Genomic DNA, 17,110 nt, shown 5'->3' with positions numbered 1-17,110 from the left:
ACACACACACGCTCCAACCGGTGTGTGTGTCAGGCCTATACACCCGACGGACGGCCACAGCAGCTCCCCATAGACTTCAATTAGCTAACTGTCAAATTCTGGCAAATAGCACAGCGATGTGGGTGACACAAAACCCAGTTTTTAAAACCCAAGAGATGCCTGACTATAGTATTACCAGGCCTAGTCTATTTATCTTATCTAATTAGATTAACACGGTTAATTACAGTAGTAACTGTAATCCAGTATAGTTACAACAAATAGTAGCACTTCTGGATAACATGAGGTGTATTTGGAGGGGAAAGAAGAGGCGGCAGCAATATTAAAAATTAACTGAGATCATTTAGGACAGGTTTAGATTATAAAATATATTAAAATAGGGTAAATATGATTTTAAAATCCACGTGAATTCCTTTGCAAAACCATGCACATCACTTTTCTTCATGGTGCTCAAGTGATCAATGATGCAGCTAATTGTCCTTTAAATCAGTCAGCTGTAATACAAGTGATTCTCCTTTGAAAGTCACCTTGGCCATCAGGAACAACAAAGAGATCACCCGCTGGACGCATCCGAGAGGAATCATTATGCGATTCTTCATTTGTGTGAACCTGACTGACTAATCATCACTACAGGCTACACATCATGTTCACATCAGAGCATCACGTCATCACGTAGACTCCAAGTGAGGAACTGTTGCACTCTTGGCTTCACCGGGTTTATTACTAGACCATTTGCATTTGATCTGCATTTCAAACGAAGCACCGATCATTTAAAAAAAAAAACCCTAATTAATCATTGCTTGGATAGTCCGACGACGCAGAAGTAGAAGAACCGCTGCGTGTGCAGACGTGATGTTTCAGTCTGGATCCGTGTGTCATTCAAGGTGAAAGTGTGACACTGTGCGCATTTTGGATGAAAATGCGCTTTAAGTTCAAATATTACTACAGACTTGTCACTGCATCTCCCAACAGGTGCACGCTGAGAAAGTCCAACTATAGTTTACACACAGCTGGGTGCTCAGCTACTTCCTGAGCCTGCGGTCACTTGCTACTTTCCAACTGCTTGCATAAAGCAACACTCTTATTCTGGCTTTAAATTGCGTCTAAATTTCAATCATAAATATTTCTACAAGAAAATTCACTGCAAAAAACATGACCAGATATCAATCTTAAAGACACATTGCTCCATTTGTCTTAAAACAAGAGTCAAAGCAAATAGTTTGGAGTGTGGATGACAAAGACCTGACGCTCCTGCGGCATTAACTAATTGGTTTAGTCTCTGAATCAAAATCATCCTGTTAAAAACACCAGCGTATCCTGCTGTGGGATAGAGGTGATTATTTCCACGGTGCGTGTGCACTACTATCCAGTGGAGGACTTTTTCAGACTAGCCTTGTTGTAGCCTCAGCCTATCCATCATGCGTAAATGGGATAGTCTCCCCCCACATGCGGTGACAGCAAAACAACACATCGACTATTATCATTATCATTTTTATTTTTATCCCTGTGGATGTTCTAATAAATTCCTGCTCGCTTGGTTTGTTCGCCAGTGGCACCTGTGCATGCTCCCTGTAGCCTGTTTCCATGTTGACTGTGACAAATTGAATAAGGCTTTGGGTATTAAATGTCACTGCCCACAACGAAAACAACAACATTATGAGGGCGAGATTCATAACGCGGCATCATCATCATCACCAGAGACGGAAACTGCGTCTTCTTGTGTTTCAACATCAGGGACATCAGCTGCTCTCGCACCAAGGTACACGGCGCCGCATGTGTCAGGCTTGGCGGGGCCACCTGTCCTAGTTCCGCGCTCCGCACCCCCCGGTTTATCCCCCAAACGGTGCAAGGTACTTACGTGTAGTGCTGGGGGAAGAGGTGGGTCCCGTCTGTCGGCGTGGAGACGCATATGATAAGTACAGTTTGGATTGTGAAGAGGCAGAAAATACCGTACGACTGCGCGCAGATCGCCATTTTCCATTAAATATTCAAGAAACTGGGATAAATAAGAGAAGGACCGGAAGGACAGTCTCTCGCAGCTGAGCTAAGAATAACCGAGCTCCGGAGAAAGTGTGTGGTGGGAGGTGATGGTTGGCGGAGGCTTCTGGACACTTCAGCCGGCAGTGAAATCTCAATCAGGGACGCGCAGAGGATTGGCAGCTGAAGACACGGGAGATCAGGATCAGGAAGATGCTCTGCCGCTGCTGCTGATGTGCCTGCCTGCCTATTTGCGCACTCGCTGTCCTCCCTCCCTCTCCGCCGCCGCACATTTGCTCCTTTTCTCTCCCACTCTCTCCAATGTAACAACCATACACAGTAAAGCCAGACACCACACTATTACAGTGTTCCCATGCCGGTTTTCAAAATAAAACCATTTCTCATTTTCAGGGTGATATTTGGCTTTAAAGTGACAGAAGAGCGCAAACAAAAATGGGTTTGAAATCTTCTTTGATGACTGTATTTTCAGCAAATGGCCTCAATGAGAGCACATAGCTACTACATGGAAATGACCTTAAACTACCCAGGGGTACTACACTTGCTTTACAAACACATAACACCAGGACAATTTGGGGAAACAGCTGCCAGTTGTGAAATGTCCATTTTGACGCACAGGCTTGGCACAACACTTCAAGGACTTTTCTCCAGGTGAGATTTTATTTTGAAGGTCCAATCGCCCCGCTTCCTGCATCCATCCAGCCTATCTGTGACACTTGACTCAGCTGTTGGCACAAGCGGTCCTTCCTCCGTTCAAACAGCCTATTTTTGTGCGACAGACGGGGGCGCGCATCAGGCCACCTCCTCTTCCTCCTCATGTCCACTCTCAGCGCGCTGTGTCCTCCTCAAAACTCGGCATCATGGGCAGGAATCAAGCCTTTATTTTGATAATTAGAGGCATGACTCTAGAGGGGCGGATTGTATTAACTGGAGTGTAAACATTCAGCAGATCACCTTGGGGCTCCTCTCCAACTACATTTGTTCTACTTATTAGCGCATCTGGTCCAGTGGATGAACATTTAAATGAATGCAAGGAGAATTAATAAACTCATTTTGGAGACACCTAGCTATTGTTTCGGGGCAGGGCACGTCTCCTTGTTTTGTCGTAACCAGAAGCCTCTGAATAATCATAAGCTTGTTAATATGGTATATTTTAGTGGAGCAAGTTTTTTCCTCTGGACGTGAGTCAGATACTGCTCATTGTAATGGTAAACAAGGAGGAGAGATGCACTGAAACCTCAGAGTAAATCTAATTCAGCATGAAGTTACCCCCCCGGAGAAGTGAATATCTCCCTCTATCAGCTCAGTGTGTGTGTGTGTGTGTGTGTGTGTGCACCTGTACCTGTATTTTTACCTTTCCCGCACTGCTGTTTGTTCTCTGATCTTACCATTTCAACTGGAGGGCACAGTAGGTGTGACACATTTGCACCTAAACAAAACATTTTTTGGGGTGTGTCCATGCCACAGAGAACACACAATAAAGATTCATAGCTTTATATGTGATGTGTTCCAGGTGTGTTTCCATTTCTTGGCACCAAATGGGGTGAAGGTGTTCAAGGCTTTGGGTTTTTTCCACTTGTATCCCAGTTAAAGCCCAGTTTAAGGACACTCCTAGGGGGAGTCTTACGTCTCTTAGCTCATTTGCTGGACATGGGTAGAGACAGCCGGTCTTGTGGCTGTGTTGTCCTTGGCTCTGTCAGTCAGCAGGGGACACGCAGGTGCTCTGCTACAGAGAGCCACACAGCAGTCGGCAGGGTTGCTGCGCAGCATTTCTGTCTCTTCGCTGACAGGGAAGACGGGGCTGTTTTGGTAGAAAGGACACACTGCGGGGCACAGACCTCAGCAGGAGAGGAAAAACCCACCTGATGGCGAGGATGAAGAGCTACAGCAGCGGTCCCCTGCTTATGTACATAGATGTCACGGATCATTCAGTCAGAACAAATATCTAGGCTTGTTCCTAGGGAAGCGGAGGGGAAAAAACTCTGCCTTTATTCCCCAGAGCTACTAGTTTTTGAGACATATTGAGCAAGTGACTCCCTCTCATCCACCCCCTCTAAACAAATCTGTGGCAGAGAAGCAGGAGACGGTCGTGCTTTGATTTATTATTATTCCCTATGCGGAGAAAAATAACCTTAATTGATGGCTACTCTCGCCCATTAATTTACTGTACCATACTTCCCATCATGACACAAATGATAACAACAAACAGATCCTGGTAGAGTGATGTAGCCTGGCTGACTCACACTAAACATTTCTGCTGACTCACAGCCACCCCTTTTTTTCTCCTTCCTTTCAAACATACATTAGGCAAACTTGTCTCACTTTACCTGGCTCACGGGGCCCGCAGAAAGAAAAATAGATGTAAATTTAATTTTGAGTTAATGCACAAATATGTACTTTTCTCGAATGGAGAGAGCAGAGAGGAGGTTTTATCTGTGCAAACAAAACATCAGGGGGTGGAGAGGTTTCTCTGGATGGATAGGATGCCTCAAGGTGCTCTGCAATTGGTGGGACCAAGAGATGATCGGCAACTAAGTTAAGCAATAATTTCTGACGTACAGCCTTGTCACACTTGACTTTGTCACACCAATATCTTAAAAGGTGGTGGATATAACACGAGGATGGTCGTTCAGTCTGGCCGCCAACCTAAAGCATCAGTATCTGACGACCTGGGAGTAAGACTCAACAATCATCTTTCTCCAGAGTTACATACAGAATGTTTGAAAGAACTGTGGAAGATTTAGGGGGATTTAGCAGTGAGAACTCATTTCAACCAGCTGAAACTTCTCTCGGTTAGATTTCCTTCAGTGTACATTCTTCAGGAGGTTTTTACTGCGAGCCAATTTATCCGCAATGGTCTCTGCCTCTCAAAAACAAACAGTGATTTAAAAAAAAAAAAAACTGTATTAAACTGGTAAAAACACTCAATAAAGCAGTGGCATGTTGCTTACAGGCCACTTACCCGGCAACTGCTAATGTGTGCTCATCTTTTTCACTGACAACTTAATGTGTGCTAACCTGATCCAGACATTCAGGAAGTTTTTTACCAAGACCCAAATTATCCGCAGGTCTCTATCTCTCCAAAACAAACCAACCAGGTGATATACACCAGTAAAAACACTGAATACAGCAGTGTCCCATTACAAGTCAGTGTTTTGCCAACACTGTTCGGGATGCCACAGACAGGCTGCTAAGTCCAACACTTGCTAATGTGTGCTCACCTTTTTTCTCTGATAACTTAAGATCCAGACACTCAGGAGGTTTTTTTTACCAGAGGCCGAATTATCTGCAGAGGTAGATAGAGGTGTCTTCCTCTCCAAAATAAATGAACCTTATGATTTAAACCAGTAAAAATACTGAATAAAGCAGTTTCACATTAAAAAAAAAAAATCAGTGTTTTTCCAATGCTCTCCACTGAGGTGACTAATGCAAAAAAATGGGAATGGCCCTTTCTAGAGCCAGTGTTTGGTTTGTCTGTTCTGCACTGCTGTGGAAACATGGCAATGCAACAAGGCAATCTCTGTATAAGAGGACCTGCTCCCTATGTAGATATAAATGGCTCATTCTAAGGTAACGAAAACACAGCTGATCTTATTTTCAGGTGATAATACACTAAGGAAAACATACTTGTTATTTTATAATTTATTTCTGCCAATATATCCCCCTAAATCCTACACACCGGACCTTTAAATGCAAATTTATTTTCATCTGCCTGAATGTATATGGTGATGGTTGTGGGCCGATAGTGGCAGATAAAAGAGGTGATTGCCACCCTGGGGCCTCGGATCTCATTGAACACACTGCGATGCTTATAGAGAATCCACTCTTTATTAGAGCTGATCAATAGGGATCTGCTCAGTGAAAACACACAGATCAATGACCTCAAGCTCCGCACATCCTCCAAACAGTGAGAAAAGGCAGACAAGAGGCGGGTCTCAGCCGCTCAGGGTCTCTCTCATTGGCCGCGCAGTCTCTCCTGGAGAGATTGACCTGCCAATCTGGTATTGATCCAGGGAGTTGAGAGGAAGAAGACGGGCCTCGCTGTTCTGTATCGGACTTTCTGGGGACTGCTCTCCCAGACAGAGGCCAAGTAGGTTGGAGTAAAATTAATCACTCCTTGTTTCCCCTGTCTCCAGGCCCCAAGGAAGTCACTAGTAAAGGCGCACCCCACACATCCAGACACACACACACACACACACACTGGCCGCTTATCTTCCTTTTCCTCTACCTTATCCATCTTTCTCTCCCTCCCTAACCTCCTCCTGTGTCTCTTTCTGTGGCCTGTATGCTGATGTTTTGCTGCGCTGGACAGAAAAGTGAGGCTTCACACTCTGTAAAACCTAGTCTAGTCAGCATGCTGAATGCTAAGATTTTATATTTCTGATTAGAGAAGGACTACGCGCCGCATTCACCGCAGATGATAGAGCCAGCTGCCCTTGAGAAAGAGTCCCGACGCTCTCAGCAAACTTCAATGATCCTCTCAAGTGCTCTCTGTAAAAACAGGAGCATGATATACTGTCACTCATTTACCACGCACATTCTTTGAGGGCTTTTTTTTCTTTCTTTTTTTTTTTTTTTTTTTTTTTACCATGGCAGAGAAGAGTCGGCGTGCTCTTGTCCTCTACGGGGATATATTGAAGAGATCGGCAGAGTGATTCCAGCAATCAAGGTTATCTTCCCTCTGTGTCCCTTTCAGCTTACTCCCTGCTCACCTCACAGCTTATCATCCCATTTAGTTTCATCCACTCACCAGAACAGAAAGATCCAATCTAAATAACACACACACCTCCTTGTTTACATAAATATTTGTATATCCCACATCCCTCATTATTTGCTTTGCCCTGTAATGTGGTTATTACCTACATGACCTCAACACTTGGCGAGTATCAACAAAGAGAAATATCCCATTCAGACCACATTGCTGTGCATACCTCCGTTACTGTAAAATACAAACATATCCAGCGATGTGGGGCCGCAAGGCACTCTGGGACTTTCATGCTCAAATGTCAGAGTGTTTCATCCTGATTGATGATGACTCACTCCCCTTTGCTCTTAGTCTGCATGAAAGAACAACAGCACCAATTAATGACCCAACCTCCTCACGTGCAACTGTAAGAAAACAACCGCTGTATCAAATGTTACAGCACGCCACACAAACAGCGCTATTCTGATAAGAAAATACAGATATTTATGATGAAATATATATATGTTTAAGGCTACATTTTATCACCCCCCTCCATCCTTACCACATAGTAAAGTGGCTGCATGTGAAAACAGAGCAAGACTCAGCACTCATTGACATGCTCTACTAGAGGCCTAATGGCCCCTGGGTAATGGCCTCTTTGGTCTTCAGGAAATCCTCCCTCATGCATACATCAAAGCTGGGATTGAGAAGGATAGAGAGTGGAAAATAGAGGGGAGGAAAGAGACATCAGTGCCACACAGGGAGAGGAGAGAGGAGGTGAAGTTAACATACTAAAGGAAGCTCTTATGGTAGTGCGTTTTTGTTCATGATTTTCGTGGCAAGGTCAATCCTGCGTGTTTTAGATTTAAGGTTTGCATCAACATGGCACGCCAATGCTGTACTTGCACAGTTGAAATGGGGCTGGGTATCAAACCTCAGTATATTTTTAACACTGACTGAATGTGTCCATAGCCTTGTCAGATTTGTAGCATTGTTTATTTATTATTTAATTAGAAATATTTACTAAAATAAATAAAAGAAACATAGAAAAAAATGGTGTATATTTTTATTAGTATCCTGTTTGTGTTAATACGATTCATCAAGTCTATCCCCGCAGTATCAAAGCTTTAATTTTGTTAATTAACCATTTAGTCAATCAAAAAGAAATCCATGTGAAATTTTGCTAACTTTGATTATTTATGTATGAGTTGTCAAGAAAAATTCCCAACAGAATCTGCTTCTAGCATCTGAAATGTGAAGATTTTCTACAGTTCTTTTTCATATGACAGTAGACTTCATATCCTTGCATTGCAAGTATTTTAAATGTGGCGTTTTAAATTATTCTGACATTTAAATGACAAAAGAATATTTTTTTAAAAAAGAGTAAGTAGTAGGGATGCAACTAAAGATTTTTTTTTCATTGTCAATCAATAAGTCGATTATTTTCTCAGTTAATCGGTTAGTTGTTTGATCTATAAAATGTCAAAATGTCAATCAGTGTTTTCCAAAGCCCAAGATGATGTTCTCAAGTGTCTTGTTTTGTCCACGACCCAAACATATTTAGCTTGCTGTTATGAACAAATAAAGAAACCAGAAAATGTTCACATTTAACAAGCTGGAAAATGACTCAATCCGATTAATCAATTATCAAATAAGCTGGCAATTAATTAAGTGACAGCTCCTCCATTATTTGTTGCAGCTCTCGTCTCTCCTATGATATAAAGTTAGATATCTCCATCCTCAATTCCTCTGCCTATCTCTTTTCTTTCACTTTGTGTTCATCTCTCTTCTTCATTTCTTTTTTCTCTCACGTTGCTGACATGCAGCATACCAGAGTTGTCAGCCAGCTGCTATAACAGGAGACCTGTAGTTCACCGCCCCACAACAACCCCCGCCTCTCCACACTGTCCATGAGCCATCTGCTTAGTCTGCACATTGCAGATCTGTCAATGCTATCTAATTATAATTCACACACAAAAGTGTTCATTGTGACCCTGACTGTGTTTGCAAAAGTTTTGCCTTGCTCCATATGCTAGGTACACAGCAGGCACCTGTCCATACGCACGCATGTGTGCATTTATCTATCTATATGTGGTCTCTCTCCTGTGAGTAAATACAGCAGAGCATTGCTCAGACACATTCAGAGAAAGCTGTGACCTCTACATGTCCTACACCATGCAGCGGAGCGTGTGAATTCTGCCCCTCGCAATGATTTTCAACTCATCTCGTAGACCGAGCAAGACCCAGTGAGCCTCTTTTTCAAATGCTTTTCTACAGTGGCAATCACAATGCTTCAAACATGAGATGGAATAAAGTGATCTGAAATGGATTGAATTTGTGTTAAAAAAACAGGAGCAGGAGGAACTTCAAGCTGCTCCACAGTGGCATGCCGACATCAAACTGGCCTTCAATACGTTCGCAGCCAGTGAAGTATTAGGTGTCGGCATATAGAGCATATTAAACAGTGCCAGTGTTAAAGAGGCAAAACTAACAGGCCTGTGGCGCCTTCAGTGGCTTGATAAGGCAAGCGGGTGGTCCTGTCTGAATGTGGTCTACTCCACTTCTCTTGTCACTGTGGAGTGAGAAGTGCATAGTCGCTTGCCCGCCCTGCCGTCACATTAAAGCGCATCTTAATTGGCATTAAAACTGGTGATAAGGGCTTAATGAAGGAATTAATAGATAACACACATTCTGGAGCTTATTCTCCACAGTCACACTCTGACAGACACATAAACACACACAGCTGTACTCAAACTGGCAGATTTTACAACCAGAGACAGAGTGAGTAAGAATTCATGGGGAAATAGGTGGCCTGCAGCGAGAGGCAGGACCAAGAGTGAAAGCCTCTAATACATCACATCACCCTGCATGACAACAGCTAACCTTCTCAGGCTGTGCAGCCGGAGTATTTAACTTGTATGGGATGGTATACACTACCATTACTCTAAGGTGCTGAATGGGGTTTTAATCTGATAGTAATTATCTAGTGATTTTACCCTTTTTTTACCTTGCTAGTGCTGTTTTTCTGAAAAGCACTTTGTAACCTTGTAAAGAAAAGTGCTATATAGATCAAGTTTATTATGATTATTAATAAGGTAAACACTGCATGAGGCAAAGAAGGTTAACTTTTGTGTGTAGAGTATTTACTGCATACCACTCATATTATTATTGGTTCATTAATTAATTAATTTGTACATAAAATGGATCAATGCCACATACCACAGCAATTACAGTCAAAACTATTCTGCAACACAGGCTCCTAGATGGGCCAAATACAAGCAACTCAACAGCAAAATATATTGGAAACAATTCATGACACAAACAACAACACAATAAGAGAGGTATAATGATTAGAGAAATGATCTAACGTTATTACTTTGAATGGAAAAAAATAATCAGCAACTGTTCTGACAATCAATAAATCTACTGAGTAATTTCTTAAGAATTACCTGTTCCAGCTTTTCATTTATGGGGCTGTTTTTCTGTCTTATGGCAGAGTAAACTGTGGTGGGCATCTTTTACTATTTTCTTAATTTAAGTAATCAATGTTCACATCAAACACTAAGTGTTTTAAATCAACAATGACAACAATCCATTGTTTCCCAAACTTGTTTAAAGTTATCTCTAGTGGTCCATTTGGTTTAACTTGTGATCACTTATGTTCCTCACCACTGCATTTTGTCTGTGTTTAGCATTTATTTTACCTTTTTGGCCACTGTTCTACTTAATAGTATATTAACCTGAAGAAGACTGAAATTATTTTTGTCAAATGGAGGGACAGAAGAGCCTAAAACAAGCTAACAGACATCAAACCGTGACATATTACTGTCTTACAAAAACAGTTTCGGCTAATGTGTTAGCAAACAATTAGCTAGCTACTTACACATTCAGCAGACACCTGCTACAGTCTCGTTACAGCCGTGTTTCCGGCCGCCTGAGGAATGTGACTTTGCTCTCCATTAACGCTGCTGAGCTGAGTAATAATTCTCGGTTATTTCATTACTACCAAGTCGCTTGGTTCAGTGTTTACATAAAAAAATACGGATGTAACGTTACTCAGTACTGCTTCTAACCTCTGTTAGCCTACTGTTTAACGGTGCGACGTTGAGGAGACTGGTTAACGGCTGGGTCAGGGCTTGTCCAATCAGGATGCACGTCGGCGGGACGTTGATGACGCGCCGTTCAGGTAGGTGTTACAAAAAATACTGTTAACCGTCAGATTCGGCCACTAGCTTACAAGCGTCGACCAACTTTTTGGTCCATTAAACTCTAGTTTTGCTAACACCTATCATAATAAAGTAGCCAATGATAAAAGGCAAATTACCTGAAATTCCAGTTCGGGTCAGATGGGTCACAGCATTGTGTGACGCTGGTCACAGACCCACAGCTTACGATAGCATAAATCATTTTGAATAATGATGTGCTTATCTATTTATTAGTAAGGTGCTTTTAGACTTTTAGCTTTAGATAAAATCCCTATTTGAAAAATAAGTGTTACCAGTAAAGCATGAGGTAAGATAATAATAATAATAATAGTCATTATTTTTATGAGACTTTTCTAAACCAGAGTTACAGAGTGCTTTACAGTACCATACAATATGAAAACAAAGAAGTAAAAGAACATCATCCATAGAAAAATGCAATTCATTTAGCCTATCCAAACAAGCACATACTCTTACATACATACATCCATACATATACGTCTATACACATACATACACAAAGGCTTCACATATGTACATACATGCACACATACCCATAAACACACATACAAGCATACGCAGATGGGGGAAGATGTCCCCCAACCCCCTTAATTCCTCCCTTTACCAATAGCCTATATGGCACTAAATCTACTCACAGTACATGTATTGAATACCTAGGCTATAGTGAAGCGTGACATTTCATCTGAATTATTGCTTTCTGGAGATTTATTCCACCAGAACCGTTTAGGGTAAACTGATCTAATGTTTTGTCACTGGAAAATAGTGATTTATGTATTTAGCCTATATTAGGTTGTACATACAAAGCTTTGATATATATTTATGATGATGGGAGGATTTGTGGGGAAAGTGTTTCAATTATTTTGAATGAAAATAAAGATTTTTCTGCTTTTAAGTAAAAATGTAAAGTTATACCCTTTGAGCAAGACTAACCTTTTAGAAAGAGGGCAGAAACCCCAGGGACAAACTGCCTCAAAATGTTATATTGTTTAATTATCTAGTATCTAGTCATATGTGACTTTATATAGTTCATATCTACATATGTATAGTAGTATTTTGTAGTTTCAATCATTGCCCAGCTTGCCCCAATAGTGGGGCAAGATGCCATTTACAAAATTCTTTCAATCTATGAATGAATGAATTACTGTATTTCAAACTAAAAAAAACATAATAAAAACAAACAAGACAAAGATAACAGTGTCCAAAAAGGAGTAGGTAGAAGTAAAACTTATATGTCCCTAGCCCTTTCTTACATTTCTTCTTTCAACTCATATATTGTTTCAACAAATTCCAAATTTATTTACAACTTATATACAACTATCCCAAGTCTATTTACCACACAATAGATAAATAGTAAACCCAGTTTATTTACAGTACACGTACCACCCAGTGTTACAAATAAATATGCACTCCCCGAACAAAACCTTTCCTCATCTGTGTATCTGCCAAAAATATCTTTTTTTATTGATTTCTCCCAACAGTGCGTTGTTTATGCACCATCATCCTGCACATGCTAAAATCATATCCAAATATACACATACATATATTTATTTTACAGTCAGTTTACTTTGTTCTAAAGGGGGGCAGCTTCCCCCATCTTACCCTATGCCCCACAGATGGCATTGGCATACAAGTTCAGAAGATCAGCCACAGACAGAGGTGTGCCCAACATTTACAGTAAAAAAAATGATGAGTGTAGGTGAAGTTTATCTGGTACAGGAACTTTAGGCCTTCTAATTATAAGCGCACACTCTGTCAGAATTAAAATTACCATCACAATTGTAGCGATAGATAAGGACATACATTTAACATCACAAATCAATAACAGTTTACAATATCATATTACAGTGGGGATTTACAAAAGCCTACACTGTCACCATGTGCAAAATAATGATCAGTAGGACGGCAAATTGTACAGTGCACAAGGGAAAAAAATATCGGCAAATATCTACCACTTGTATATTGATTATGGATTCAATAATTTGCCATTAATCTGTATCGTGTAGTCAATAAAACGCCTGAAAATTCAGAAAGAAAATGTCCATGAGTCCAAGGTGACATCTTTACATTTCTTGATAAATCTGGCCAACGCTCAAAAATTAAACTTTACACTAAGATAAAACAGAGGACAGCAGCAGAGTCTCACATTTCAGAAGCTGCAACCAGAGAATGTTCATTAATTTGGGCTGATAAATGAGGATTTATCCATCATCGAGGTTGCTGTTGATTACTTTTCTGTCGATCAGTTCATCGACTGATTGTTGACACCATCTGTTGGAGCACAGTCCCACATCTTAGAGACTCCACGAACAATATTTTATTCATGCACCCATTAATCACCAGTCAGCTTCCTGGAAGGAAAAGAGTGTCACCGTGGAGCTGGCTCATGCTTGTGTGACTTTCACTGTACTGCTTGCTCGTTGTATTTCCTTTATGCACGGCTCTCCATGGTCCAAAGGGCACCTATTCCCCAAAGCACAGCACAATGAAAATACAAAACACTACACACAGAAAAACTAACCAACCAGGTAAGACGGAGAGCTGGGCTCTTATTGGGGATCCTCCTTCTGAGCACCTAATGAAGCCAGCAGTGTCTTCCCTTATTACAGCTAATGCTTTGTTTACATAGTTATTTTATCCTGGCCTTAGAGACGTACATAAATCGTTATTGTTATCAGTGTTATTATTACATCACTTCCAGCATGTAGAGATAAGCAGTATTATATCCACGCTGCTCAATCAAATTCTACATAATATACAATGAAAATTAGGGTGCAGACACATATTTGCACAAATAATTGCTGTTTTTGCTCAGACATATGAGTGTATATCTGTTTGTGTGTGTGTGTGTGTGTGTGTGTGTTTTCTCCCTCTCCTCCTGAGCCGCAGGTTTGGGCTATTTTCCCAGAAATGTGTTAGACAGACAGAGGGAGGCAGATGCTTTCCTGTCCTCCCAGAGGAGACGGCAACACATGTGGAGAGCGGCTAGGCTGGTCATATTAAACACACCATGTGCACCCTGCATGTGACTGTGTGTGTGCGCGCAGGAGTGTGGCCTAAAAACAAGCACGGAGTGAGACATCTAGTGGCGAGCACACAGCACTTCAATAACAATGATAGAAATCAGCAATGGAAACTGTGACTTATTGTATTTTTGAACAATGAAAACAAAAGTTTATTTAATCTGTGATCTGCCAGATATAATTTTTATGGGGGGGGGGGGGATTTATCATTTGTTCTACTAGCTTGTGTGTATTTGCAGTTACAGTATGCTTGTGTGTGTGTGTGTGTGTGTGTGTGTGTGTGTGTGTGTGTGTGTGTGTGTGTGTGTGTGTATGTGTGCTTATCTGTATGTTTGTCAGATTGTGGATATTGCTGCAGTATGATACCATCTTTCCTGCTGTCATCACAATAGATCTCGCAGTTGATGGTGATGTATCATCTGTCAAACTATCAGTGCCAGGACATGGTCCGCTGGTCCCATGAGGCTGCAGACATGATTCACCGCAGTTTTTATGGCGGGTGTCTGCTTTCACCTCTGGAGTTGCCTCTGGACTGCTGGGCTGTCTGCTTTCGCCGGCCTCCACGGGATGTTGTATTAACCTTGCACCACTAAGCGCTGATTATTTGTACAGGGGATATTCAGGGTCTATGAGCAGCATGGTAAAGCTTATCTCAATTAATCTAATGGCTCAGTAATCAAGACATCTGCACACAAGTAAACAGGCCTCGGCAATCCCTCCATGGTTATTAGTAGCAAATCATCAGGCTTTTACAGTTTGGATCAATGTCAAAGTCTGGTTCATTTGCTCAGCACTGCAAAGTCCAACACGCAGTAAGCCAACACTAATCGCAGGGGGTTTTTTATACACCATAAGTAAGAAAAGTCACAAGTTATCAGTTGTTTCATATCGGGTGGGGAGAAAAAGCATTTATTAATATATTTCTTGTAAACTGAAAAGTGAAATCAAGCCAACTGGAGAGATTTTATAGTTGCTTTAAAAGGGGAACTTCACCGATTTTGCATAACAAAGTGTGTTTATAGGTCTTGAGGAGCATTACTGCACATATGAAAAAAAAAAGTTGGATAAAGCCTTTTGTGACTCCAGAACTCCAAAATCTGATAAATTGCCCTCAGGGATGTCACTTGAGTCAACCTTTGTTGGATCTTAAGAAAAAAAAATTGGCGTGGAGACAGAAAGAAGTGAGTTTAGGAGACCTCTGGGGCCCACTTGTCATCTCTGCTTGAAGCTAAAGGCTACATTGCAGGAAGCAGTGTTGGGGGTTACAGTAATATGTTACTTTTTAGGAGTAACAAAGTAATGTAACACATTTCCAACAGGGTTTCAGGTAATAATATTACATCTAAAATGTCACATAATGCATTCCCATCCAAAATAAAGTGTTTATTGTTTTCATTTTTCATTCATCCACATTGCTCCTCTTCCACCAGTGCGCCACCACAAAAAACATCCCCTGAAGGTTGCTGTGTGTTTGCGTGTCATTCATAAACGCTACCTTACAGAAGGGTGCTGGTGATCGTGTGCGTTATCATGTCCACTGTGTTTCCATTCATATACCTACACCATATCCCATTCTGCTTTTGCATCCTAAGGCTGCCTGAAAGCTGCGGGGCCTCCGGTTTGTTTTTTCCTCATCCCAGTGATCGACACATCTGGGTGATGTTAGTATATGTTCCCATCCACGTCCCCTACAGCTGCAGAGCAACACCAACACACTGTCCCGCTCTTATGCATAACTCTCTCTCTAGAGCTGTTGTAGATGACCGGCATACCGGGAACCAGGAGGTTGGTCTTCCAGCTCCTGTGTATTAATTTGCACTCATCATAGTGACTGACTTGCACGCCATTGTGTTTGTTGTGTTAACCTCAATATTTTTGTTTATTGTGTTTCATATCATAGGCTCACAAATATTGACACACGTTTCTAGGCGTCTAATTGCGACATACATACAGCTGAAACACATTGTAACATTTGGTTAATGTAAAAAAAGATAATGTTGTGGGTTAAAACAACTGACTTTTGGTTTTACACAGAATACAAACTGTGGTCTCCTGGATGAAAGGTTTTTTTTTTTTTTTGGTCGCACCCACCTCCCCTTCTTCCCGTCCTATGTGGACTTTCTCACTCTTTTTAATATGTCAGTTGCTCTCACTGTCAAGTATTGTCATGGATGGGTTTATATTGGAGTTACTTAAAAGCCCAGTGTTTATCATAAACTTTTAAATGTGCCTTTGGGGTCGATATCACACGCCGAGGATGTGGATGGATTATAAGACAGATATGCAAAAGGCCTCACCACCTCTCCTACACAGGAGCAAAACACAGACTTTGTAATGGTTAAACCTCTTTTTAAGTTGTTTTGAGTGTCTTTGTAGTTCATGTGCATCTTTCTGTGTCTTTGTGTCTCTGTGGTAATTTTGTGTCTCCTCGTAGTTGTTTCACATCTCTCCATAGTCGTTTTGTTTCTCCTTGAGGTAATTTTTGTCTTTCTAGTCATTTTGTGTCTCTTTGTGGTCATTTTGTGACTGTGGTTATTTTGCCTCTTTCGTCATTATTTTGTGTCTCTTGTGGTTCCTTTGCACTTCTTTGTGGTCTTTTTTGCATCTCTTTGTGGTCATTTTGCAATCTCTCCCTGGTAAGTATGTGTTAATTTGAGTAAAATTTTGCAAGTTAAGGACAAGGGGCCCCTAACACTCTGAGCCCTTGGGCCTATGCCCTGTGAGCCCACTCAGTAATCCACCCATGGCCGAGCGGTGTGGCAAAGCGACGGTATTTGACGCTCTGGGAATAAGAACAGGCTGTCATAGCATACCCATCTCTGAACTGTCAGCGGCTGAATTACATTAACTGGTAATGTAGGCTTCAGGTTTTGACAAGGAAGAAGAATGTGGAGTAAACTGATCAAAATAAAGATGATATCTCTAATTCTGCCACATTAATCTTGCTACTTTTTTTTCAAACTGTCCATCATGAGTGTGACAATTTTACAAGGCTATGCTAAATCAGTGGAAACTGCCATTAATTACTTTTATATTAGCGCCAGAGCTGAAGCCCAACATGTTTTCAGCACCTGTCCCTGTGCACACATGCATGGGCTCCAAGGTTACAACAGAGATAAACAGGTTTTATGATGCATGCTCTGCCTGTTTGAGCCTCTTCATGAATCTCCAGCCTCTTTGTTACTACTAAG

General features: G+C 41.4%; 1 protein-coding gene across 4 annotated transcripts in view; it reads right to left on the bottom strand.

Annotated features, from left to right (window-relative positions):
- cacna2d2a (calcium channel, voltage-dependent, alpha 2/delta subunit 2a) overlaps positions 1-10,774 on the bottom strand; it is a 206,311-nt gene extending 195,537 nt beyond the window's left edge. For 3 of the 4 annotated variants that reach the window (XM_049591355.1, XM_049591360.1, XM_049591368.1), the window contains exon 1: positions 1,856-2,312. In XM_049591355.1, coding sequence (XP_049447312.1) covers positions 1,856-1,971 — 116 coding nt within the window. In that variant the 5' untranslated portion in view covers positions 1,972-2,312. Of the gene's footprint in view, positions 1-1,855; positions 2,313-6,923; positions 7,050-7,238; positions 7,374-10,559 lie in introns of those variants that run through there. The other variant, XM_049591377.1, reaches the window with a different exon arrangement.
- Between the last annotated feature and the right edge of the window lie 6,336 nt (positions 10,775-17,110).

The sequence above is a fragment of the Epinephelus fuscoguttatus genome, linkage group LG1 (genome assembly GCF_011397635.1).
Source record: "Epinephelus fuscoguttatus linkage group LG1, E.fuscoguttatus.final_Chr_v1".
Lineage (NCBI taxonomy): Eukaryota > Metazoa > Chordata > Actinopteri > Perciformes > Serranidae > Epinephelus > Epinephelus fuscoguttatus.
Note: the sequence above shows the minus strand (reverse complement) of the source record. Positions and strands in the feature narration are given on the sequence as shown.